At 45.9% G+C, this 24,518-nt stretch overlaps 1 protein-coding gene across 1 annotated transcript in view; it reads left to right on the forward strand.

Annotated features, from left to right (window-relative positions):
* The first annotated feature begins 6,456 nt into the window (after positions 1 to 6,456).
* The window catches only part of LOC309364385 (uncharacterized protein), a 111,187-nt gene continuing 93,125 nt past the window's right edge, over positions 6,457 to 24,518 (forward strand). Inside the window, exons 1-5 of the mRNA XM_081901554.1 lie at positions 6,457 to 6,513; positions 10,240 to 10,403; positions 11,282 to 11,455; positions 20,763 to 20,936; positions 21,688 to 21,861. Of these exons, the coding sequence (XP_081757680.1) occupies positions 11,356 to 11,455; positions 20,763 to 20,936; positions 21,688 to 21,861 (448 nt within the window). The 5' untranslated portion in view covers positions 6,457 to 6,513; positions 10,240 to 10,403; positions 11,282 to 11,355. The remainder of the gene's footprint in view (positions 6,514 to 10,239; positions 10,404 to 11,281; positions 11,456 to 20,762; positions 20,937 to 21,687; positions 21,862 to 24,518) is intronic.

Consider the following 24,518-nt stretch of genomic DNA (forward strand, 5'->3'; position numbering starts at 1 on the left):
TATTAGCCTTTGCCCTGCTTCGTTTTGAACTCCAAGGCCAAATTTGCCAGTTGTTCCTTTTATCTCTTGATTCCCTACTTTAGCATTCCAATCCCCTATAATGAGAAGAACATCCTTCTTTGGTGTCGTTTCTATAAGGTGTTGTAAGTCTTCATAGCCCCTTCATGGATCACTGCCTTGCCGTGGCGAAGGGGCTTGAAGAACTCAGAGAAGCTATGAACTATGCCGAGCAGGGCACCCAAGATGAACAGGTCACAGTGGAGAGTTTTGACCAAACGTGATCCACCTGGAGGAGGAACCGGCAAGCCACTCCAGTATCCCTGCCAAGAAAACTCCATGGACAAAGACAACAGGCATATAAAAGTTATGACGCTGGAAGATGAGCCCCTCAGGTCGGAAGGCGTCCAACATGCTACTGGGGAAGAGCGGAGGGCAAGTACAAGTAGATCCAGAGCTGATGAAGCGGCTGGGCCAAAGCCGAAAGGACGCTCAGTTGCGGATATGCCTGGAAGCGAAAGGAAAGTCCAATGCTGTAAAGAAAAATATTGCATAGGAACCTGGAATGTAAGAACCATGAACCTGGGTAAGTTGGAGGTGGTCAAAAATGAGATGGCAAGAATAAATATTGACATCCTGGGCATCAGTGAACTAAAATGGACGGGAATGGGTGAATTCAGTTCGGATGACCATCATATCTACTACTGTGGGCAAGAAACCTGTAAAAGAAATGGAGTGGCCCTCATAGTCAACAAAAGAGTGGCGAAGGCTGTACTGGGATGCAATCTCAAAAATGATAGAATGATCTCGATACGAATCCAAGGCAGACCTTTTAACATCACAGTAATCCAAGTTTATGCACCAACTACTGGTGCTGAAGAAACTGAAATTGACCAATTCTATGAAGACTTGCAACACCTTATAGAAGTGACACCAAAGAAGGATGTTCTTCTCATCATAGGGGATTGGAATGCTAAAGTAGGGAGTCAAGAGATAAAAGGAACAACTGGCAAGTTTGGCCTTGGAGATCAAAACGAAGCAGGGCAAAGGCTAATAGAGTTCTGTCAAGAGAACAAGCTGGTCATCACAAACACGCTTTTCCAACAACACAAGAGACGACTCTACACATGGACATCACCAGATGGGCAGCATCGAAATCAGATTGATTATATTCTCTGCAGCCAAAGATGGAGAAGCTCTATACAGTCAGCAAAAACAAGACCTGGAGCTGACTGTGGCTCAGATCATCAGCTTCTTATAGCAAAATTCAAACTTAAACTGAAGAAAGTAGGAAAAACCACTGGGCCGGTAAGATACAATCTAAGTCAAATCCCTTATGAATACACAGTGGAAGTGAGGAACAGGTTTAAGGATTTAGATTTGGTGGACAGAGTGCCTGAAGAACTATGGATGGAGGCTCGTAACATTATACAGGAGGCAGCAACGAAAACCATCCCAATGAAAAGGAAATGCAAGAAAGCAAAGTGGCTGTCCAATGAGGCCTTACAAATAGCGGGGGAGAGAAGGCAAGCAAAATGCAAGGGAGATGGTGAAAGATACAGGAAATTGAATGCAGATTTCCAAAGAATAGAAAGGAGAGACAAGAAGACCTTCTTAAACGAGCAATGCAAAGAAATAGAGGAAAGCAATAGAATGGGAAGAACCAGAGATCTGTTCAAGAAAATTGGAGATATGAAAGGAACATTTCGTACAAAGATTTCCATAATAAAGGACAAAAGTGGAAAGGACCTAACAGAAGCAGAAGACATCAAGAAGAGGTGGCAAGAATACACAGAGGAATTATACCAGAAAGAAATGGATGTCCCGTATACCCCAGGTAGTGTGGTTGCTGACCTTGAGCCAGACATCCTGGAGAGTGAAGTCAAATGGGCCTTAGAAAGCACTGCAAATAACAAGGCCAGTGGAAGTGACGGTATTCCAGCTGAACTATTTAAAATTTTAAAAGATGATGCTGTTAAGGTGCTACACTCAATATGCCAGCAAGTTTGGAAAACTCAGCAGTGGCCAGAAGATTGGAGAAGATCAGTCTACATCCCAATCCCAAAGAAGGGCAGTGCCAAAGAATGCTCCAACTACCGCACAATTGCACTCATTTCACACGCTAGCAAGGTTATGCTTAAAATTCTACAAGGAAGGCTCAAGCAGTATGTGGACCGAGAACTCCCAGAAGTGCAAGCTGGATTTAGAAGAGGCAGAGGAACCAGAGACCAAATTGCAAACATGCGCTGGATTATGGAGAAAGCTAGAGAGTTCCAGAAAGACATCTACTTCTGCTTCATTGACTATGCAAAAGCCTTTGACGGTGTCGACCACAGCAAACTATGGCAAGTTCTTAAAGAAATGGGAGTGCCAGATCACCTCATCTGTCTCCTGAGAAATCTCTATGTGGGACAAGAAGCTACAGTTAGAACTGGATATGGTACAACTGATTGGTTCAAAATTGGGAAAGGAGTACGACAAGGCTGTATTTTGTCTCCCTGCTTATTTAACTTATATGCAGAATTCATCATGCGAAAGGCTGGGCTGGATGAATCCCTAGCCGGAATTAAGATTGCCGGAAGAAATATCAACAACCTCAGATATGCAGATGACACAACCTTGATGGCAGAAAGTGAGGAGGAATTAAAGAACCTTTTAATGAGGGTGAAAGAGGAGAGCGCAAAATATGGTCTGAAGCTCAACATCAAAAAAACGAAGATCATGGCCACTGGTCCCATCACCTCCTGGCAAATAGAAGGGGAAGAAATGGAGGTAGTGAGAGATTTTACTTTCTTGGGCTCAATGATCACTGCAGATGGTGACAGCAGCCACGAAATTAAAAGACACCTGCTTCTTGGGAGAAGGGCAATGACAGGCCTAGACAGCATCTTGAGAAGTAGAGACATCACCTTGCCAACAAAGGTTCGTATAGTTAAAGCTATGGTTTTCCCAGTAGTGATGTATGGAAGTGAGAGCTGGACCATAAAGAAGGCTGATCGCCGAAGAATTGATGCTTTTGAATTATGGTGCTGGAGGAGACTCTTGAGAGTCCCATGGACTGCAAGAAGATCAAACCTCTCCATACTGAAGGAAATCAACCCTGAGTGCTCACTGGAAGGACAGATTGTGAAGCTGAGGCTCCAGTACTGTGGCCACCTCATGAGAAGAGAAGACTCCCTGGAGAAGACCCTGATGTTGGGAAAGATGGAGGGCACAAGGAGAAGGGGGCGACAGAGGACGAGATGGTTGGATAGTGTTTTCGAGGCTACCAGCATGAGTTTGACCAAACTGCGGGAGGCAGTAGAGGACAGAGGTGCCTGGCGTTCTCTGATCCATGGGGTCACGAAGAGTCGGACACGACTAAACGACTAAACAACAACAACAACAAGTCTTCATAGAATTGGTCAATTTTAGTTTCTTCAGCACCAGTGGTTGGTGCATAAACTTGGATTACTGTGATGTTAAAAGGTCTGCCTTGGATTCGTATCGAGATCATTCTATCATTTTTGAGATTGCATCCCAGTACAGCTTTCGCCACTCTTTTGTTGACTATGAGGGCCACTCCATTTCTTTTACGGGATTCTTGCCCACAGTAGTAGATATGATGGTCATCCGAACTGAATTCGCCTATTCCCGTCCGTTTTAGTTCACTGATGCCCAGGATGTCAATATTTATTCTTGCCATCTCATTTTTGACCACCTCCAACTTACCCAGGTTCATGGTTCTTACATTCCAGGTTCCTATGCAATATTTTTCTTTACAACATTGGACTTTCCTTTCGCTTCCAGGCATATCCGCAACTGAGCGTCCTTTCGGCTTTGGCCCAGCCACTTCATCAGCTCTGCATCTACTTGTACTTGTCCTCCGCTCTTCCCCAGTAGCATGTTGGACGCCTTCCGACCTGAGGGGCTCATCTTCCAGCGTCATAACTTTTATATGCCTGTTGCCTTTGTCCGTGGAGTTTTCTTGGCAAGGATACTGGAGTGGCTTGCTGGTTCCTGCTCCAGGTGGATCACGTTTGGTCAAAACTCTCCACTATGACCTGTCCATCTTGGGTGGCCCTGCACGGCATAGCTTATAGCTTCTCTGAGTTATTCAAGCCCCTTCGCCATGGCAAGGCAGTGATCCATGAAGGGGTATACAGTGGTACCTCGGGTTAAGTACTTAATTCGTTCCGGAGGTCTGTTCTTAACCTGAAACTGTTCTTAACCTGAAGCACCACTTTAGCTAATGGGGCCTCCCGCTGCTGCTGCGCCGCTGCCGTGTGATTTCTGTTCTCATCCTGAAGCAAAGTTCTTAACCCAAGGTACTATTTCTTGGTTAGTGGAGTCTGTAAGCTGAAGCGTATGTAACCTGAAGCACATGTAATCCGAGGTCCCACTGTATCCCTTCCCAGCTCTTGCCACCAGGTGCTGTGAGTTACCAATCAGCCTCAGCCTTGCCTCTTCAGAACAAACTTAGGAAGGCCCCTGTCCTGGTCACAGGGCCTGGCTCCTGTACGCACACCTGACACTCCCTAGAAGAACTGCCCCCTCCTGACTGGAAGGTGACCCGGAGGAGCCTGAATTCCCCCAGGTTCTGCTGCTCCTGCCTCAGTCAGCCCTCCCAGGACACTACTGTCCGTAGACCTTCCCCAGACCCCCAACTGGGTCTCCCTCTCCAAGCTGAGAGGGTCTTTCGTCTCGCTGTGGACAGTCTCCTCAGGGTGGGTGTTCAACCCAAATCAGAACCAATTTTTCCTCAGACAAATCCTATCCTCCACCCACCTCCAAACAATCCCCCTCCCTCTTCTCAAATCCAGCCCTGTTTCTCCTCTCAAATCAAGCCCTGCCCCTCAACCTGAGCCCCATCCGATTCTAACTTCTCAAGTCAAGCCCTTCTCCAACTCTCTCCCCTCAGAAACAGCTCCTTCTATTTTCCCTCCAAAAGTGCTGGCTCCGCCCCCTCCATCTTGGGAACCAATCAGAGAGAGGCTCCGGCCCTCTGGCGGAATTTCGGGGGAACTGCATCACCAGACTGCTGCCCCTCACATGTCATTTTGATAGCTTAGTATTATTATTATTATTATTATTATTATTATTATTATGCATAAACAAATGGCAAAAGTGCGTAGTGGCTCATTCGGGAGGGCTTCAGTTTGCCTGGACTCCAGTTCATTTCACCATCACAAAGTGCATCTGACGAACTAGGTTTCTGCTTCATGGAAGCTTTCCTCTCCTCCGCCTGTCCCAGGTCCTCCTCTCCCCCCAATAGAGGAATAAAGGAAGCAGGGGGCTTTGGCTGAGCATCTGCGGAAAGGGAAGGAGGGCAGAACAGGTGTTTCCACCCACTACACCCCACTGCCTCTCTCTTGACCTCGGGGTAGAGGATGCAGCCCCTTCTTCAGGACGCAGCCGGCTTCTGCATCTCGCCTCGCTGTGTCCTTTTTGCAGAGCCCACCTCCAGTCTAGAGGCCTGGGCAGAGCCAGGATTCATATCAGGGGTGCAGAACCGAGCTATCTGCATCGCGATAGGTCAGTTAGTTAAGTCTTTTTTATTTATTTATTTATTTATTTGAGTGCGCGGGGCGGGTGGCGGGTGGAGAATATTCCCTCTACTTCCGCAGAGTTGCATTCAGTGGCGTAGCGTGGGGGGAGGGTGCAGGGGGGGCGGCTGCACCGGGGGCAACATCTGGGGTTTAGGGTTAGGGGGCGCAAATCCACGGGTTAGGGGGTGCAAATCACTTGCCTTGCCCCAGGTGCTGACAACCCACGCTACGCCACTGGTTGCATTGACTTCCTCCATCCCACCCGCTCCCCCCAGGGACAGAACCTCTTGCTTTGAAAGGGGGCCGCGCATGGCATCCTCGGCGGAGCAGGCTGGCAGTTGGAGGGCGTCTCTCGTGGATGCTTCCGTGGAGAGTCCAGCATCGCAACGGGTTGGGCTGGATGACCCTCGCGGGTCCCCTTGAATCTCTCCCATTCCCCGATTCTCTTATTGTAAGCCAACCAGCCCCATATTGGTCTTGCAGACTGGCTCTGGCCTCCCCCCCCCCGCCCCGCCCCGCGGATCTTAGAATCGTAGTGTTGGACGGGGACCCGAGGGTCATCTAGTCCAACCCCCTGCAATGCAGCGCTCTTTTGCCCAACATGAGTCTCGAACCCGCAACCCTGGGATGAAGAACCTCAGGCTGTACCCACTGAGCCATCCCACCTATCACCCCTCCAATATGTCATTCCCCAACCCAAGGGGCTTGGTCCCCTAGGAGTTCGCCCCCTAAGGATGCCCCTTTCCCAGCCTGGAAGCCTTGCCGAGTCATGTCTTGAATCTGGCGGGATCTCACGACGCGATCGCGATCCCTCTCGGTGCCTCGCCAGCTTTTTCCCTGGGCAGGAATCTCTGAGCGGCGAAGCCACGTAAGGGTTAAGGAGAGCGAGCGAGCCCGGTTGCCTAGAGCGGCCTGGAAAAGGGCCCCCCTCTCTCTGTCCTTCCGCCTCGCCTCCTCTTTCGGCTTGTCTTGGGAGGCCTCTGGGGCGGTGAGTCCTTTGGGCGAAGGGGAGGCCGTGGGGCGACGCGGGGTGCAGAGGAGGCTGTTGGGGGGCTGAGAGATGAATGGGAGGATCCCCTTGGTGGGTGGGGGGAAGGGAAGCCATGGGACCCGAGGCCTCTGAGGTCCCAGTTGTTTGGGGGGCTGGAAAGTGGGCGCCCCTTGAGAAGAGGGGGCTCCAAGTGGGGAAAGAGGGTGGGCATCCATCGTGGGCGATGCTTTCCTTGCGACCCCTGCATTGCTGGGGGTTGGACTAGATGACCCTTGGGGTCCCTTCCATTTCCACAGTTCTATGGTTCTGGGGGGTGGAGCATTGGAGCCAACTCCATGGGGCCTGGAGGGGTTTGGCCCCCACAGTAAAACACTTGAGGGGCCTGGGGGTTGTCTGTGCATTGTATCATGTGATATTATATGGAGCAAGGCTTGCTGCCACAACCCCCCCCCCAATATTTAATTCAAGTTTGCACCCGTAGGGTAGAGAGAGTGTGTGATAGGAATTTTGTTTTGTTTTTGTTTTTAAATTTTTTATTAGTTTTCCAATTTTTTAAAACAGATACAACAAAAACAACATACAAACACACACATAAAATCATATTTTCTTAACCTCATTTTCATAAACCTCCTTTCTTGGACTTCCCCATACCTTCCCCTTTTTGCATTCCTTTTTTTTATTTTACAATTATTCAGCAACTCTTTAAACCAATTAAATTTAAGTTTGTTCTCCTTTTCAATTTCTCCCTAAATCGTACAAAAATTTACCGCTGTAATTTTACGTCTTCCTTTCCCTTAACATTTTAGCACTCCTCAATTTTATAATAACTCTTAAGATAAATTTTAAACTTCTTCCAATCTTCCTCCACAGTCTCTTTCTCTTGGTCACAGATTCTGCCAGTCATTTCTGCCAGTCCCATAAAGTCAATCACTTTCGCTTGCCACTCCTCCAGCGTGGGTAACTCTTGTGTCTTCCAATACTTTGCTAGAAGAATCCTTGCTGCCGTAGTAGCGTACAGAAAAAAGTTTTTGTCCTTCCTCGGCACCAATTGGCCGACCATACCCAGGAGAAATGCCTCTGGTTTTTTATAAAAGGTGCGTTTAAGTACTTTCTTAATCTCGTTATAAATCATTTCCCAGAAGGCCTTAATCCTTGGGCAGGTCCACCAAAGGTGGAAGAAGGTACCTTCAGTCTCTTTACATTTCCAACATTTGTTATTGGGCACGTGATAAATCTTCGCAAGCTTGACTGGAGTCATGTACCACCTATAAATCATTTTCATAATGTTTTCTCTTAAGGCATTACATGCCGTAAATTTAATACCTGTGGTCCATAACTGCTCCCAGTCAGCGAACATAATGTCATGACCCATGTCCTGTGCCCATCTAATCATAGCTGGTTTCACTGTCTCCTCTTTTGTATTCCACTTCAACAGCAAGTTATACATTCTCGATAAGTTCTTAGTATTGGGTTCTAACAGTTCTGTTTCTAGTTTCGATTTCTCCACCTGGAAACCAATTTTCCTGTCGTTTATAAACCTCCATTATTTGAAAATAATGGAGACAATCTCTTACCTTGGACTTTATTTTCTCAAAACTTTGTAATTTAAGTTCATCACCTTCTTGTTCTAAGATTTCAGAGTATTTTGGCCAATTAGTTCTCATATTAATTTTCTTTACCTCCTTGGCCTCCATTGGTGAAAGCCACCTGGGAGTTTTGTTTTCCAATAGATCCTTGTATCGAATCCAAACATTATACAGTGCTTTCCTGACAATATGATTTTTAAAACCCTTATATACTTTAACCTTGTCATACCAAATATATGCATGCCAACCGAAGCTATTATTGAATCCTTCCAAGTCTAAAATGTCTGCATTTTCAAGAAGTAGCCAGTCTTTTAACCAGCAGAAAGCTGCTGATTCGTAGTACAGTCTTAAGTCCGGCAGGGCAAACCCCCCTCTTTCTTTAGAAGAGAGTGTGTGATAGGAATTTTGAGGTCTTAGATATATGTTAAATGTTCATAACCTGGAACCATTTTTGATTCCCAAACTGTCCCAAACTGACCAATTATTTTCTCTGCAAGGTCAAAGGAAAATGGAAAAGCCTCCCCGTTGGCCTTTCCTTCACAAATCCTATCTTAAGGGTATGTTTGTGTTTGAACAGGGTGAGCCTGTGACCTGACTCAGGAACTAAGTATTTATCATTAAGGTAAAGGTACCCCTGCCCGTGCGGGCCAGTCTTGACAGACTCTAGGGTTGTGCGCTCATCTCACTCTAGAGGCCGGAAGCCAGCACTGTCTGCAGACACTTCCGGGTCACGTGGCCAGCATGACGACGCTGCTCCGGCGAACCGGCACCAGAGCAGCACACGGAAACGCTGTTTACCTTCCCGCTATAAAGCGGTACCTATTTATCTACTTGCACTTAAGGGTGCTTTCGAACTGCTAGGTGGGCAGGAGCTGGGACCGAACGACGGGAGCTCACCCCGCCGCGGGGATTCGAACCGCCGACCATACGATCTGCAAGTCCTAGGCACTGAGGTTTATCCACAGCACCACCTGCGTATTTATCATTACTAAGTATTTATCATTACAAAAGACTGGCCAGGCTCCCCAGGGTATCCAATCAAGTAAGCAGGGTATCCAATCAAGTAACCTGCCAGACAGGAGATAAACTACAGAAGAAAAGCAAAATTCAAATTTCTGTTTTAGACCGCCTTTTCTGTGGTGTAGGTTTGATTTATCTGGGGTGGTGGTCTTGAGCTACAGGGTGGCAATTTCAAAATGTCTATATAAGGCCTTGCACGCCATTGTTCTGGGTTCCTCCTGTCCTGTCCGTGGTGAGTGAGGACCCTGTTGCAACAGATCAATAAAGATCAGGCTTACTAGCTGCTTTGCTTCTCAATATTCTCTGGTTGGCCTCTGTTATTTTCTCCTACTAATAGGAAAAAGGGCAGATTTTGTTTACAAGAGAGAGATGTGTCCTTTGGGAGAAAGGGCTCCATCTTGGGCACTGGCAGGGAAATCTCCAGAGACAAGATTTCCAAGATGGCAGAAAGAAAGGAAGTCAGAAGGAAAGGAGTGTTTTTTAATGGAGTGAAGGAGAGCCTCTGTCAGACATGAGCCTGCTGGCGTTCAGGAGCAAGTCACCCTTCTTTTCCTGTAGCAGGGGTTGCTGGGGTGCCTCAGAAATCTCTGCAGGGGTCTGGGGCTGCCTTGGCTTCTCTCCCCCCCCCCCCGCCCCCACGACTTGTTTAAACTTTCAGCTCTGCAAAATATTTTGAAAGAAGCTGGATCTGACCATCATCATTGCTATCCAAGGCTAGGAGAGGTGTGCTGAGTTCCAGGGGGTTGTGTGTGGAGGAGAAATGAATGGATGGGAGCTGGAGGGGGAAATGACCCCCCCCCCACAAAAGTCAAGAAAGCCCTGGCTGGAGGAAGGGAGTGGAGCAGTCTTCTCCAAAGTATTCGCCTCGTACATGTTTCTAGGTGTTACAGAAGAGGAGGAATATGCAGAGCAGACCTGTACAGATTTACTCAAAAGGAAGCCCCGTGGGGAGAAAGATTGAATTGGTATTACAAAAAAAAAACACCCTTAAAATGGGGCTCCTGTTGGGGAGGGGGAACCCCTTTGAGGCTTTTCTAGGGGCTGCAGAATGTTCTGGGCAGCAGAATCCCTGCAGGGCCTCTGAGGCTCCCTTTGCTTCTTCCTCCCTCCCTCCCAGGAACCTGCATCTTCTGAGCTCCTCAGGAAGGACCAAAGCGGCTGAACCTGCAAACCTAGCAAGGTTGGAAGGAGGAAGATGGACAGTTGACCTTATCAGACTGCCTCCTGCATCCCTCCCCAAAACCTCTGGGCGTTTTCTCCCAGGACCCTCAGAGACATCTGGTAAGTTCCTACGGAGTGGAGATAGGGACACAGAAGGATCGATAGATGGATGGTGAAGAGGAAAACCTTCTCCCAGGCTTTTGAATGTTAGGTGCTATTTCCACTGCAGGACTGCTGGCTAGTTGCTAATCTCCCCTTCTTGGGCAAGGTTCTTAAAAAAAATAATCTGGATTTTTTTAAACAATTTTTTTTTTATTACCCAAAAAATAAATAAATCCGTAAACGAAGATTACCCTGAATCTTGTGGCTTCCCCCCCATCCCCTCAGTTGGTCCTAATATTACCATCTACAACTGCATATAAGTCCATTGTCCATATTTTTCTGTTCTTCCAAGTTATCCATAATCTTTAATACCTTACAAGTGCAGTTAAAATCCTTCTAATGTTTTCATCTGCTTACAACGGTCTCCTAGATAAATTGTAATATCCCTATTATTATTTATCCCAACCATATAGGCAGCTGGGTTTTCTTTTCTTTTTTTTCATTTCTCCTTTAGGGGTGTGTGTTCATGAAGCATGCGTACTAGTTCTTAAACTATCATCTGCTATTTCTTCTTGTGATCTCGAGTCACCTTGTTATCTCGACAGAACTATAAATCTATCACTCTCAGGTTCAGCATGGGCCTTGAACACATTCTTTCACAGACAACACCCTGTTTCTTAGTCTTAATTGCACCCTCAACAAGGAAAGGAGTTTAGGGAGAATCCTTTGATTCAGCTAAGGATTCATTTTTATTCATTTATTCCACATTGGAGCAGGACCTATTTTTCTTGCATGGTGGGTTTCAAGAGGAAGGCACCTCTTTCACCATGGAAACAGTGAAAGACTTATCCTTCAACAGCTAAATGTGAGGCTCCCTTTGTTTCTTCTTCCCTCAGGAACCTGCGGCTTGTTTTCGCTTCTGAGCTCCTCAGGAAGGTTGAAAGAGTCTGATTCTGCAAACCTAGCTAGAATGGAAGGAGGAAGATGGACGGTGGACTTGGTCAGGCTGCCTCCTGCATCCCTCTCCAAAACTGTTGAGCATTCCCTCCCAGGGCCCTCAGTGAGATCTGGTGAGTTGCAGGGGATAAGATATGGGCACAGGGGTGGAAAGAGACAGGAGGGGGGAAATACATTGGCAAGGGGAAAAGATGGAGAGGAGAGAAAAGGCAGGAAGAAGGAAGCAGAGAGGCCTTTTCCCATGCTCCTCTTTGTTTCTGGAATCTGCCCTCATAGAGGAGCCAGAAACCTTTTTCCTCTCACAGCGTTTTGATTTTACATGTCCTCCCGCCACTACATGATTAAATGATGATGATTACCTAAACTAATACAGAAATATGGGTAAAGGGTGTTGGGGAAATGCTTTTAGTAATTACAGATTATTTATTTTTTTGAATCACTTCTACCACTTTTATTTTTTATAATTATGTATGTAATTTATATATCGCCCTTCATACAAAGATATTCTTTGAAACCCTAAAAGCATTTCTCCCTTTTCCTCCGAAGCAGGTGGTGCAGACAATCGACAGAACTCTGCAGAACGTGGAATGAGCTTTATTGATGGTGGAAACCTTACAAACCATCAACAAACTCACACGGGGGAAAAACCATTTCAGTGTAATGAGTGTGGAAAGAGCTTCTGTCAGAGGGTGAAGCTTTCAAATCATCAACGAACTCACACGGGGGAAAGACCATTTAAATGTATGGAATGCGGTAAGAGTTATAGTCGTAATGACGTTCTTAAACTACATCAGCGAATTCATACAGGGGAAAAACAATATGAATGTGTGGAGTGCGGGAAGTGCTTCAGTGAGAGTGGAAAACTTAAAAGACATCAACGGACTCACACAGGAGAGAAACCATTTAAATGTATGGAGTGTGGAAAGAGCTTCAGTGAAAGTTGGACCCTTCATATGCATCATCGAAGTCACACAGGGGAGAAACCATTTAAATGTATGGAGTGTGGAAAGAGCTTCAGACAAAATGCAGGCCTTACTTTACATCATTACACCCACACAGGGGAGAAACCATTTAAACGTATGGAGTGTAAAAAGAACTTCCGTGACAGGGGAACACTTAGAAAACATCAACAAATTCACACAGGGGAAAAGCCATTCACATGTATGGAGTGTGGAAATAGCTTCCGTCATATTTGTTCACTTCGTGTACATCAACGGACTCACACAGGGGAGAAACCATTTGAATGTCTAGAGTGTGGAAAGTGGTTCAGACGAAAGACACACCTCACTTCACATCGGCGAACTCACACGGGGGAGAAACTATTTAAATGTTTGGAATGTGGAAAGAGTTCCACTGATAGTAGAACACATGCAGAACATCAACGAACTCACACAGGAGAGAAACCACTTACATGTATGGAGTGTGGAAAGAGGTTCCGTTATAGCAGCTCACTTACTTCACATCAGCGAACTCACACAGGGGTTAAACCATTTAAATGTATGGAATGTGGAAAGAGTTTCCGTCAGAGTGCACACCTTTACATACATAGACATACTCACACAGGGGTTAAAGACTTTAAATGCTTAGAGTGTGGAAAGAGCTTCAGTCGACGACATAGACTTAGTGAACACCAGAGAACTCACACGGGAGAAACCATTTAAATGTATGCAATGTGGAAAGAGCTTCAGTCATAGTGGAGCCCTTAGAACACACCAGCAAACTCACACAGGGGTGAAACACTTTAAATGTTTGGAATGTGGAAAGAGCTACAGTAGACGTGATAAACTTCGTAAACATCAGAGAACTCACACGGGAGAAACGTATGGAGTGTGGAAAGAGTTTCCATCAGAGTGCACAGCTTACTTTACATAAACATACTCACACAGGGGAGAAACCTTTTAAATGTATGGAGTGTGGAAAGAGCTTCAGTTGGAAGAATCAGCTTAATTCGCATCAACGAACTCACAAAGGGGAGAAACCCTTTAAATGTATGGAGTGTGGAAAGAGGTTCAGCAAAAGTTGCTCCCTTAATATTCATCATCGAACCCACACAGGGGAGAAACCATTTAAATGTATGGAGTGTGGAAAGAGTTTCCGTCGGAGGACACACCTTACTTTACATAAACATACTCACACAGGGGTGAAACTTTGAATGCTTGGAGTGTAGAAAGAGCTTTCGTCAACGTGAGAAACATAGTGAACATTCACTCGATATTCTTTCTTTTACATAGAATTCTAGAATGCTAGAGTTCACCCTTTTGGGATGGGGCAGTGTGGAAACACATTCACTTTATTTTGTTTACTTCTCTGGAACAAATGAACCTCAAAGGCGGACTAGCATGACAACCCACCAAGAGGTTCAGTGCTGTCACTTGTGGACTGAATCAGGACCATGGATGTTTTTCACAATATGTGGGTTAATCAGATTCCCAGTGCCAACTACAGTGGTACCTCGGTTTAAGAGCAGCAGTTTATGAACAACTTGGAATAAGAATGCTACAAACCTGTAAGTAGGTGTTTGGGTTTGTGAACTTTGCCTTGGAAACAGAACATGTTCTGCTTCCTGTTGAGTGTGTTCCGTTTGTAAATTGAGTCCCCCACTGCTAATCAGAGGCTTCCTGTTGCATCTGTCGGCTGTTGAGTCCGGAGCACCCACACAACACAGAGGTGATACTTGGAGCTTTTGTCTTTGCTATTTTTTTGTTTGTGTGGCTTTTCTTTTTAACTGTGACTTGTTCTTTGTTTTATGGTACTGACTTTTGACTGTGGCATGTGACTTCGTTTTTGTGACTGTGTGGAACCCAGTTCAGCTACTGGTTGATTGTGTGACTGCAGAAATGTATAAAAGCCCCCCATACAAACAATTACTATCATCAGTGCACGTAAGAAAAAAATATTAATTTTGGGTTTTATCATCTACAATACTGCCTTATTTATTTTATTGTACGGTACATTGATTATTGCCTTCCTTTTATGGATCAGTGGTCTTGTTAGATAGTAAGATTCATGTTAAATTGCTGTTTTAGTGGTTGTTTTCTCATTGTCTGCAACGGATTAGTTCATTTTCCATTACTTTCTATGGAAAAGCATGCCTTGGTTTAAGAACGCTATGGCTTAGAATGAACGTCCTGAACAGATTAAGTTCGTAAACCAAGGTATCACACTGATTTTGTGTGTGAAAACAACTATTAATAAAAGCGGTGGACTTGTAATCTGGTGAATCGGCTTCACGTCTCCGCTCCTCCACATACAGCTGCTGGGTGACCTTGGGCCAGTCACACTTCTTTGAAGTCTCTCAGCCCCACTCACCTCACAGAATGTTTGTTGTGGGGGAGGAAGGGAAAGGAGAATGTTAGCTGCTTTGAGACTCCTTAAGGGGAGTGAAAGGCGGGATATCAAGTCCAAACTCTTCTTCTTCTTGACTGGGAAGTCAAGGAGGAGGAGGGTAATGCTGTCATGGTTCAATGGGCCCAGGAGTTTTGATATAACACAGATATGAAAGTGGGAAAATTTATGGAAAGTAAATCTGAAATTCACAGAATGCTAAACCTTGAGGTAACATTTCCAAAGAAATGCAATACTATTGGTATTTGACCCCATGGAAACTTTCAAAAATGTATAAAAATGTTTTTAGTAAATTTTGGAGATGTGGAGAAGGAACAGGCACAATGTTCCATATGTGGTGGCTATGTAAAAAAAAATCAAGGTTTTCTGGGATGACATCTATATAGAACTTTAAAAAATGTTAAATGTATGTTTCACAAAAAAACCAGAAGCCTTTTTATCACAGGTGCCGATATTCCTAGAAATGTAAGAGAGAAGTTCCTTCCAGGTTAGAATGGTTACAAGAATTGGTCTAATATGCAGAGGTAGCCAAACCACCCGAAAAAATAAAAGATAGTTCAAAACAAGTATTTACCGTATTTCCCCCTCTATAACACGCAGATTTTTTTCTCCTAAAAAGTAAGGGGAAATGTCTGTGCGTGTTATTGAGTGAATGTGTGGTCCCTGGAGCTGACTGTCCCAAGTACAGGGCAAAAATCAGGCAAAAATCATATCGCACCGCCATGGAGGAGAGGAGGCTGCTGCTTTCCTGCATTCTGCCTCAGGGTCTTACTGCCCACCCTCTTCTGTTTCGTTACTGTATTTGCTCAAACGGAACAAAGAGCAGGCAAATCCCCTCCCCTCCAGGCAAGCAGAGGGGAAAGCAGAGCGTCCCTCTAATTCCTCTCCGTGCTCTGGTGCTGCTGCTGCTGCTGCTGCGTCTAGGGATTCGCAGGCAGCGGAAAACATGCAGGAGAGAGAGAGAGAAAGGGCTGGCTTGGGGGGGGGACTTTTGCCTTCCTTTCCTCCCCCTTTAAACCCCTCTCTTGCATTCTTAGCCAGCTGCTTCTCCGCACACCCCTCTCGCGCTCCTTGTCCCTTCTATGTTTTTCCTTCCCTCCCCACTTAAAACGTGGTTACAAAGCACGGATCCACATGGATCCTCAGGATCTTTGCATTGGGTCACCCCAGATTCACCAACAGATCACATAGCATGTCCATGGCTACAGCCTGCACCAAAAAAATCAGGCACCCACTGTTGTCTGGGGCTGCAGTGGTACAAAAACGTGGTTACAAAGCATGGATCCACATGAATCCTCAGGATTTTTGCATTGGGCTACCCCAAACTCACCATCAAATCACATGTCTGTGGCCACAGCATGAAGCACAAAAATGATACATCCACTGTTTCATTCAGATTTTTTTTCTTGTTTTCCTCCTCTAAAAACTATGTGCGTGCTATGGTCATGTGCGTGTTATCGAGCGAAAGATACGGTATTTCAAAATGGGAAGTTTTAAGAAGATATCTTAAGAAAAGTTGTTGCAGCTTGAAATCGGTTACAGCTTTTGAATAACATCTGTAGCTGTTTTAAGTAAGAAAAAGGAGAAATAATATTTTATTACACAACAAATGGATATGTTTTTTCAATACTGTAAGTCAGTAATGGTGAAGAAGAAGAGTTTGGATTTGATATCCCGCTTTATCACTACCTGAAGGAGTCTCAAAGCGGTTAACATTCTCCTTTCCCTTCCTCCCCCACAACAAACACTCTGTGAGGTGAGTGGGGCGGAGAGACTTCAAAGAAGTGTGACTGGCCCAAGGTCACCCAGCAGCTGCATGTGGAGGAGCGGAGACACGAACCCGGTTCCCCAGATTACGAGACTACCGCTCTTAACCACTACACCACACTGGTTAAATGAAGTATGGAGACGACGGGAAGTCAAATGTATATTAACAATATTTTCTTTGTAAGAAAATATAGGTTTCTCTTAATTTTATTTTCTTTGTAAACAATGGACATGAATGTATGTTTCTTTGTTTAAGTCCAATAAAGCATTTTTTTGAAAAAATAATAATTCTACACCACTTTATATCTTAAAGTAAAAAAACTCAAATCTGCTTGCAACACATTAAAACATGAAATAAAGCAATCCAGAATAAAACACATTTATGCTTTGAAGGGGAAGATTCAGATCCATCTCTGTGACATTTTGCTTTCTCTGTAATTATTTACCTACTTAAATTTTTATAGCTACGCCAATGCAGAAGGACTTCAGGAAGGCAGGATGGTGTAGTGGTGAGAGTGTCAGACGAGGATATGGGAGATGGGCACCCAAATCAGGGTTATCAGATGTCTCCGTTTCCTGGGGACGGTCCCCGGATTTGCAAATCTGTCCCCAATATGTCCCTGGATTTCATTAAATGTCCCCAGGGAAATGTGGCAGCAGTGCACTGCGCTTGGCATCCCGATGCTTATGCTCATCCCTCCCCTTTATGCCCCTTTCCTCTTTGGGGCACGCCAGCCCTGCTCAGATTCTTTCGCCTAAGGTGTTGTTTTTTGGGGGGTGGGGGCGGCCTCCTCCGGCCTGCTTCACCATGCCCAGTCCATGATGGAGAAGAAATGCTCCTGGATCGCTCCCAGCTCCGGTGGCTCTGATCCCAGGACCTGCGTGCTGCTGCTGCTGCTTCGCTCTTTGGCACGGCATCAGCACCCAGATTGTCACCACAGGGCTTCACTCTCTCTCTCTGCCCCCCCAGCAGCCCATTCTCTTACATTCCCTACTGTTGCTATAATTGCAGCTGATTTCTTGTCAGCATCCCCAAGCCCTTACTCCACCTTTCTTCTACAGTTTTGAGCCTTTCCCTCACTCAAATATATGGGGCGCGAAGGGGGCTTTTCCCCATGTCTTTTGTTCTTTGCCTTCCTCTCTGTCACCTATGGACTCATTGTTAAAACCGTGTCTATGGAAGACAATCTTACTCCCCTACAAGTGATCACAAAAGAAGAAGAAGAAACCGTATAGAATTTTACTTGCCCCCAAATGGAAAGAAGTCCCAGCAAAGGAAGAATGGATACAAAAACTTAGGGAATATGCAGAAATGGTGAAACTTACCCAGAAGGATAAGAAATCAAGGTAACAAACTTTTTATAAAAGAACGGAAATGGTTTATTGAATTTTTACGGATAAACTGTAAACAGATAAGAACATTCGTAGGATTATTGTAATAACCTGCAGTATTATACTGTAAGTGTATATTTGTCAAGTGGATGAATGAAAGAGCAATTTAAGTCGATTTGGATATGCAGAGGATACGAAAAATAAATTTAAGGAACTGCGGAAAGAGAGGGAAGAACATCAAGTTTTGAAATGTTAAGATGATTGTAAATTTGATGAAATGTATAAATAGGACGCAGGTGGCGCTGTGGGTTAAAGCCTCAGAGCATAGGACTTGCCGATCGAAAGGTCGGCGGTTCGAATCCCTGCGGCGGGGTGCGCTCCCGCTGCTCGGTCCCAGCGCCTGCCAACCTAGCAGTTCGAAAGCACCTCCGGGTGCAAGTAGATAAATAGGGACCGCTTACCAGCGGGAAGGTAAACGGCGTTTCTGTGTGCGGCTCTGGCTCGCCAGAGCAGCGATGTCACGCTGGCCACGTGACCCGGAAGTGTCTCCGGACAGCGCTAGCCCCTGGCCTCTTGAGTGAGATGGGCACAGAACCCCAGAGTCTGTCAAGACTGGCCCGTACGGGCAGGGGTACCTTTACCTTTACCTATAAATAGGAAAATAAAATAAAATAAATCTTTTTAAAGAAAACAACCTCCATGGTTGGTTCCTCCAATGGGAGAGGAGTGCTGGGCTCCACTGGGGGCGCCTGCAAAGCAGTGACTGCCTTGTGCCCCCTCAAAAATCCGCCCCGGGGCCACTGCCCTGCTGGCATCACCCCCATGCAACGCCCCTGTCACAGGGTGGTAGTGGGGAGAAGAGGGAGAAGGTTGCCAATGTAAAAATAATGCAACATATTGGGGGTGCCAATGGATAAAGTATTTCGGGGGGTCCAGGTAATCTGCGTCCTGCATAATTGATCACATGACGCAGTGCACACACCCCATTTGAACGGCAGTGCCCATCAATGCAATTTGTTTCATAAAGATCAGGTAGACAGAACATAGAGTAAAGAACAAAAATAACTTTCTGGCCTTGCACCGCACATTTTAGTGCAAGTATTAAGACACAATAGTTTTCAATTCAGCAAGTATTGCAGAATGTCATGCCACAGTCCAAAGAGGGTCAGGACATGCAGCTGTTAATAAAATGCTGTAGTATATAAAAAGCCACATGTTAAATTCAAAATATATAGTGGTTTATTGGATAATTTTAAAGTGATTTTCACTATGGAATTTAGCCCCACAAATATTTTATTGGGGGTGAAGCCCCTAGGGCTCCTAGGAGGTGGCTCCTGTGGAACATATTAAACCCACTAAAGCAGAAAGAAGGCTGTAGTCATTTACACCCGTCAGGGAGAGGAAGAATGAACCCAAGCCTTTCTAAGGAAGGACACGCCAAGCCAGGCAGGTAAACGAGGGGGAAAGGAAAGATGTTATGGCGGAAGGGGAGGGGGGGGACGCTCATAGGTTACAGATCTGGCCAAGTTCTTCCAGAGACGCCTTTGCAAAGCGCTGGCATCCTGAGGGTGCTCCATCTTTCCGCAAGAGCATGCACACCCCCAACATAATGTGTGTATATGTGTATATATATAGATATATATACTGTGCGTGTGTGTGTATATATGTGTGTGTGTGTATATATGAAAGTGATGCCCACGAGGGCCCCTATCCTCCAGCCAGGCTGGTTTTGCACCCAAGACTCAAATCCAGCGCCCTTCTCTGCGGGATCCGGATCTCTCCCCCTGCCTAGACCCGAAAAACGCAACTGGGGAGGCGCGCAGGTAGTGCTGTTTGGGGAGGAGAGGGAGCCAAGGGGGGGGGGGAAGGAATAGAGAGAGCCCGGCTGCCTAGAGAGGCCTGGGAACAGACCCTCCCCCTGCCCCCCCACCTCCCCTCCCTTCCCCACTCGTCTTGGGTGGTCCCTCCTGATGCAGAGGAAGAGATGCGGCGCGCAGGGCGAGGGGTGAGTCGTGCCAGGGGGGAGATTTCGTGGGTGGGGGACCCGAAGACGAGGGTGTTGGGGGGCTGAGGGGGGAAGGGAAGGATCTCCGGGAGGGACGCCCAGCCTTCTTGCTCCTGCTCAGGAATCTCCTTGAAGTCGCATCCCGGCACGAGGGGCGTCCTATTCCCCCCCCCAGCCTTTCTTCCCTGGAAGCTGGATTCCTGCCCCCTTCCTCCTCCCAATGGGGAAGCCGGATTTTCTGGGGGATCCAAACGTGGGGCGCTGCCTTACACCGAGTTTGCCTTTGTTCTGGCAAAATATGCGCAGGGCGGTGAGGGGGGCACGCGATTCTATTATTATTATTATTATTATTATTATTATTATTATTATTATTATTATTATTATTTGGCGCTGAATTGACTTCAAAGCAACCCATTACAATCTATTGCAGCCTAATTTATAAAAATGCCTGCATTATTTTTCGTCTTTCTTTGTGTCCTGGCCATTGTCTCTTCTAGGGCACATGGTGGTGGGGGGGCAACAGTGGAAGGGAAGCCAGGCTGGAGGAAGAGAGTTGGGGGAGGAACTAGCAGCCAGCAGAGTGGCTGGGGAATCCCTGCCTGATGGGCGGGGAAATAATAATAATTGCTATTATTGTGGGGTTGGGGTTATTGAAATAACTGGGAGCTTGTGGCCAGGGAGGCTGCAATGCCAAAGCTCCCATCTAACAGAGATAAAAAGAGACGCAAAGGGCATGACTCTAGTCATGATGATGATGATGATGATGTTATTATATATATCCCACCCATCTGGCCGGGTTCCCCCAGCCATTCTAGGTGGCTGGGTTTTCTTGCATGGTGGGTTTGAAGAGGAAGGCACCCCTCTTTCACCACAGAAATAGTGAAAGACTCACCCTTCAACAGCTAAATATCTGGGGCAGGAAAATGCTTGCAGGGTCTGTGAAGCTCCTTTTGTTTCTTCTTCCCTCTCAGGAACCTGCAGCTTGTTTTGGCTTCTGAGCTCCCTAGGAAGTTTGAGAGAGTCTGATCCTGCAAAGCTAGCGAGGATGGAAGGGGGAAGATGGACGGTTGACTTGGTCAGGCTGCCTCCTGCATCCCTCCCCAAACCTGTTGAGCATTCCCTCCCAGGGCCCTCAGAGAGATCTGGTGAGTTGCAGGGGGAAAGGGCAGGGATGGATTCAGACAGTAGGGGGGAAACACATTGGCAAGGTGTTGGACAAATATGTCCCAGGGATCTTTGCCCAGAGGGCGCAAATTTACTCTGTGTAAAAAAGGAGTCTACACCACGATCGGGCATCACTAGATTTATTGTCGTAACAGGACTGCACGGGCCACCCCTCAGCTCATGCTGTAAAGGAGTGCTCATTCCAGCTTACAACACACATAACTTATAACCTAAAAGCGTTCGAATATCCCTCCTACAATTCCTATTGGTTAAGAATTTGCAGTTTACAGGCTACCCAATCTACCTACACATATGTACCCCCACCAATAACATGCATCCAATGTCCATTCAAATTAGCCGTTTCTCCTTTAGGGGTGCGTATCCATGAAGCGTTTGAGCATGCGTACTAGTTCTTAAACTATCACATGCTATTTCTCCTTGTTATCTCAAGTCACCTCTAAACTATAAAGCTATCACTCTCAGGGTCAGCATGGCCCTTGAACACATTCTTAGTCTTTCTTAGTCTTAATTGCACCCTCTAACACGGAAAGGAGTTTAGGGAGAATCCTTTGATTCAGCTAAGGATTCATTTTTATTCCACATTGGAGCAGGACCTATTTTTCTTGCTTGGTGGGTTTCAAGAGGAAGGCACCCTCTTTCACCATGGAAACAGTGAAAGACTTATCCTTCAACAGCTAAATGTGAGGCTCCCTCTGTTTCTTCTTCCCTCAGGAACCTGCAGCTTGTTTTCGCTTGGGAGCTCCTCAGGAAGGATGAAAGAGTCTGATCCTGCAAAGCTAGCGAGGATGGAAGGAGGAAGATGGACGGTGGACTTGGTCAGGCTGCCTCCCGCATCCCTCTCCAAACCTGTTGAGCATTCCCTCCTAGGGCCCACAGAGAGATCTGGTGAGTTGCAGGGAGTAAGATATTGTTGGAAAACTAGCCCCCTCAGGAGAGGCTGGCCCCTCTCCCAGGCTCCAGGGGCCTGTTTGCCGGTGACCTACCCTGGTTGGCATCCCGGCAGACCAGGAAGATCTTGATAGGCGACACCTCCCTGCGTGAAAGGTGCACACCCCCTTCCCCCTTGCATACCAGCAGGAGAAAGAAGATAGGCAGAAAAGTCTATTTCGTCTCTACTTTATTTCTGACTGTACAACTGTACAAAAACATGTCTGCTCGCTCAGTCTCCTCCGAGCAACTGCATCAGACTTCCTTCACACAAGCAACAGGAAGGTCTCATGTTACACAAAGAACAAGTTCCTGAGAAGTCCCTGGAACATCCTGTCCCATGGTCAGACCCATCATGTGATGTAAACATCCAGCTGCTTGATCCCAGCTGCGTAGTACTCATATCCCAACAGATATGGGCGCAGGGGTGGATAGAGACAGGAGGAGGGAAACACATTGGCAAGGGGAAAAGATGGAGAGGAGAGAAAAGGCAGGAAGAAGGAAGCAGAGAGGCCTTTTCCCATGCTCCTCTTTGTTTCTGGAATCTGCTTTCATAGAGGAGCCAGAAACCTTTTTCCTCTCACAGAGTTTTGATTTTACATGTTTCCCCCCCTACAGGATTAAATGATAATGATTACCTAGACTGATACAGAAATATGGGAAAAGGGTGTTGTAGAAATGCTTTCAGTAATTATAGATTATTTATTTATTTATTTGAAACACTTTTATTTTTTTCTAGACAATTATAATTATGTGTGTAATTTATATATCTCCCTTCATACAAAGATGTTCCTTGAAACCCTAAAATCATTTCTCCCTTTTCCTCCAAAGCAGGTGGTGCAGACAATCGACAGAACTCTGCAGAATGTGGAATGAGCTTTATTGATGGTGGAAACTTTACAAACCATCAACAAACTCATACAGGGGAAAAACTGTTTCAGTGTAATGAGTGTGGAAAGCATTATAATAGTAATGCCACTCTTAAACAACATCAGCGAATTCATACAGGGGGAAAACAATATGAATGTGTGGAGTGTGGGAAGTGCTTCAGTGAGAGTGGAAAACTTAAAAGACATCAACGGACTCACACAGGAGAGAAACCATTTAAATGTATGGAGTGTGGAAAGAGCTTCAGCGAAAGTTGGACCCTTCATACGCATCATCAAAGTCACACAGGGGAGAAACCATTTAAATGTATGGAGTGTGGAAAGAGCTTTGGTCAGAGTTCCCACCTTACTTTACATCGTTACACCCACACAGGGGAGAAACCATTTAAATGTATGGAGTGTAAAAAGAGCTTCCGTGACAGGGGAACACTTAGAAAACATCAACTAATTCACACAGGGGAAAAGCCATTCACATGTATGGAGTGTGGAAAGAGCTTCCGGCATATTAGTTCACTTCGTGTACATCAACGGACTCACACAGGGGAGAAACCATTTGAATGTCTAGAGTGTGGAAAGTGGTTCAGACGAAAGACACACCTCACTTCACATCGGCTAACTCACACGGGGGAGAAACTATTTAAATGTTTGGAATGTGGAAAGACTTCCACTGATAGTCGAACACATGCAGAACATCAACGAACTCACACAGGGGAGAAACCACTTAAATGTATGGAGTGTGGAAAGAGTTTCCGTCATAGCAGCTCGCTCACTTCACATCAGCTAACTCACACAGGGGTTAAACCATTTAAATGTATGGAGTGTGGAAAGAGCTTTGGTCAGAGTACCCACCTTACTTTACATCAGCAAACTCACACAGGGGTTAAACCATTTAAATGTATGGAGTGTGGAAAGAGTTTCCGTCAGAGTGCACACCTTAACACACATAAACGTATTCACACAGGGGTGAAAGACTTTAAATGCTTGGAGTGTGGAAAGAGCTTCAGTCGACGTGATAAACTTAGTGAACATCAGAGAACTCACACAGGGGAGAAACTATTTAAATGTATGGAGTGTGGAAAGAGCTTCAGTCAAAGTGGAGCCCTTAGAACACACCAGCAAACTCACACAGGGGTGAAACAGTTTAAATGCCTGGAGTGTGGGAAGAGCTACAGTCGACGCGATAAACTTCGTAAACATCAGAGAAGTCACACAGGGGAGAAACTATTTAAATGTATGGAGTGTGGAAAGAGTTTCCATCAGAGTGCACAGCTTACTTTACATAAACATACTCACACAAGGGAGAAACCTTTTAAATGTATGGAGTGTGGAAAGAGCTTCGGTTGGAAGAATCAGCTTAATTCGCATCAACGAACTCACACAGGGGAGAAACCCTTTAAATGTATGGAGTGTGGAAAGAGGTTCAGCGAAAGTTCCTCCCTTAATATTCATCATCGAACCCACACAGGGGAGAAACCATTTAAATGTATGGAGTGTGGAAAGAGTTTCTGTCGGAGGACACACCTTACTTTACATAAATGTACTCACACAGGGGTGAAACTTTAAATGCTTGGAGTGTGGAAAGAGCTTCTGTCAACGTGAGAAACATAGTGAACATTCACTCAATGTTCATTATTTTACATAGAATGCTAGAGTTCACCCTTTTTGGATGGGGCAGTGTGGAAACACATTCACTTTATTTTGTTTACTTCTCTGGAACAAATGAACCTC

The sequence above is a fragment of the Podarcis melisellensis genome, assembly GCF_964234715.1.
Source record: "Podarcis melisellensis genome assembly, chromosome: 2".
Classification (NCBI taxonomy): domain Eukaryota; kingdom Metazoa; phylum Chordata; class Lepidosauria; order Squamata; family Lacertidae; genus Podarcis; species Podarcis melisellensis.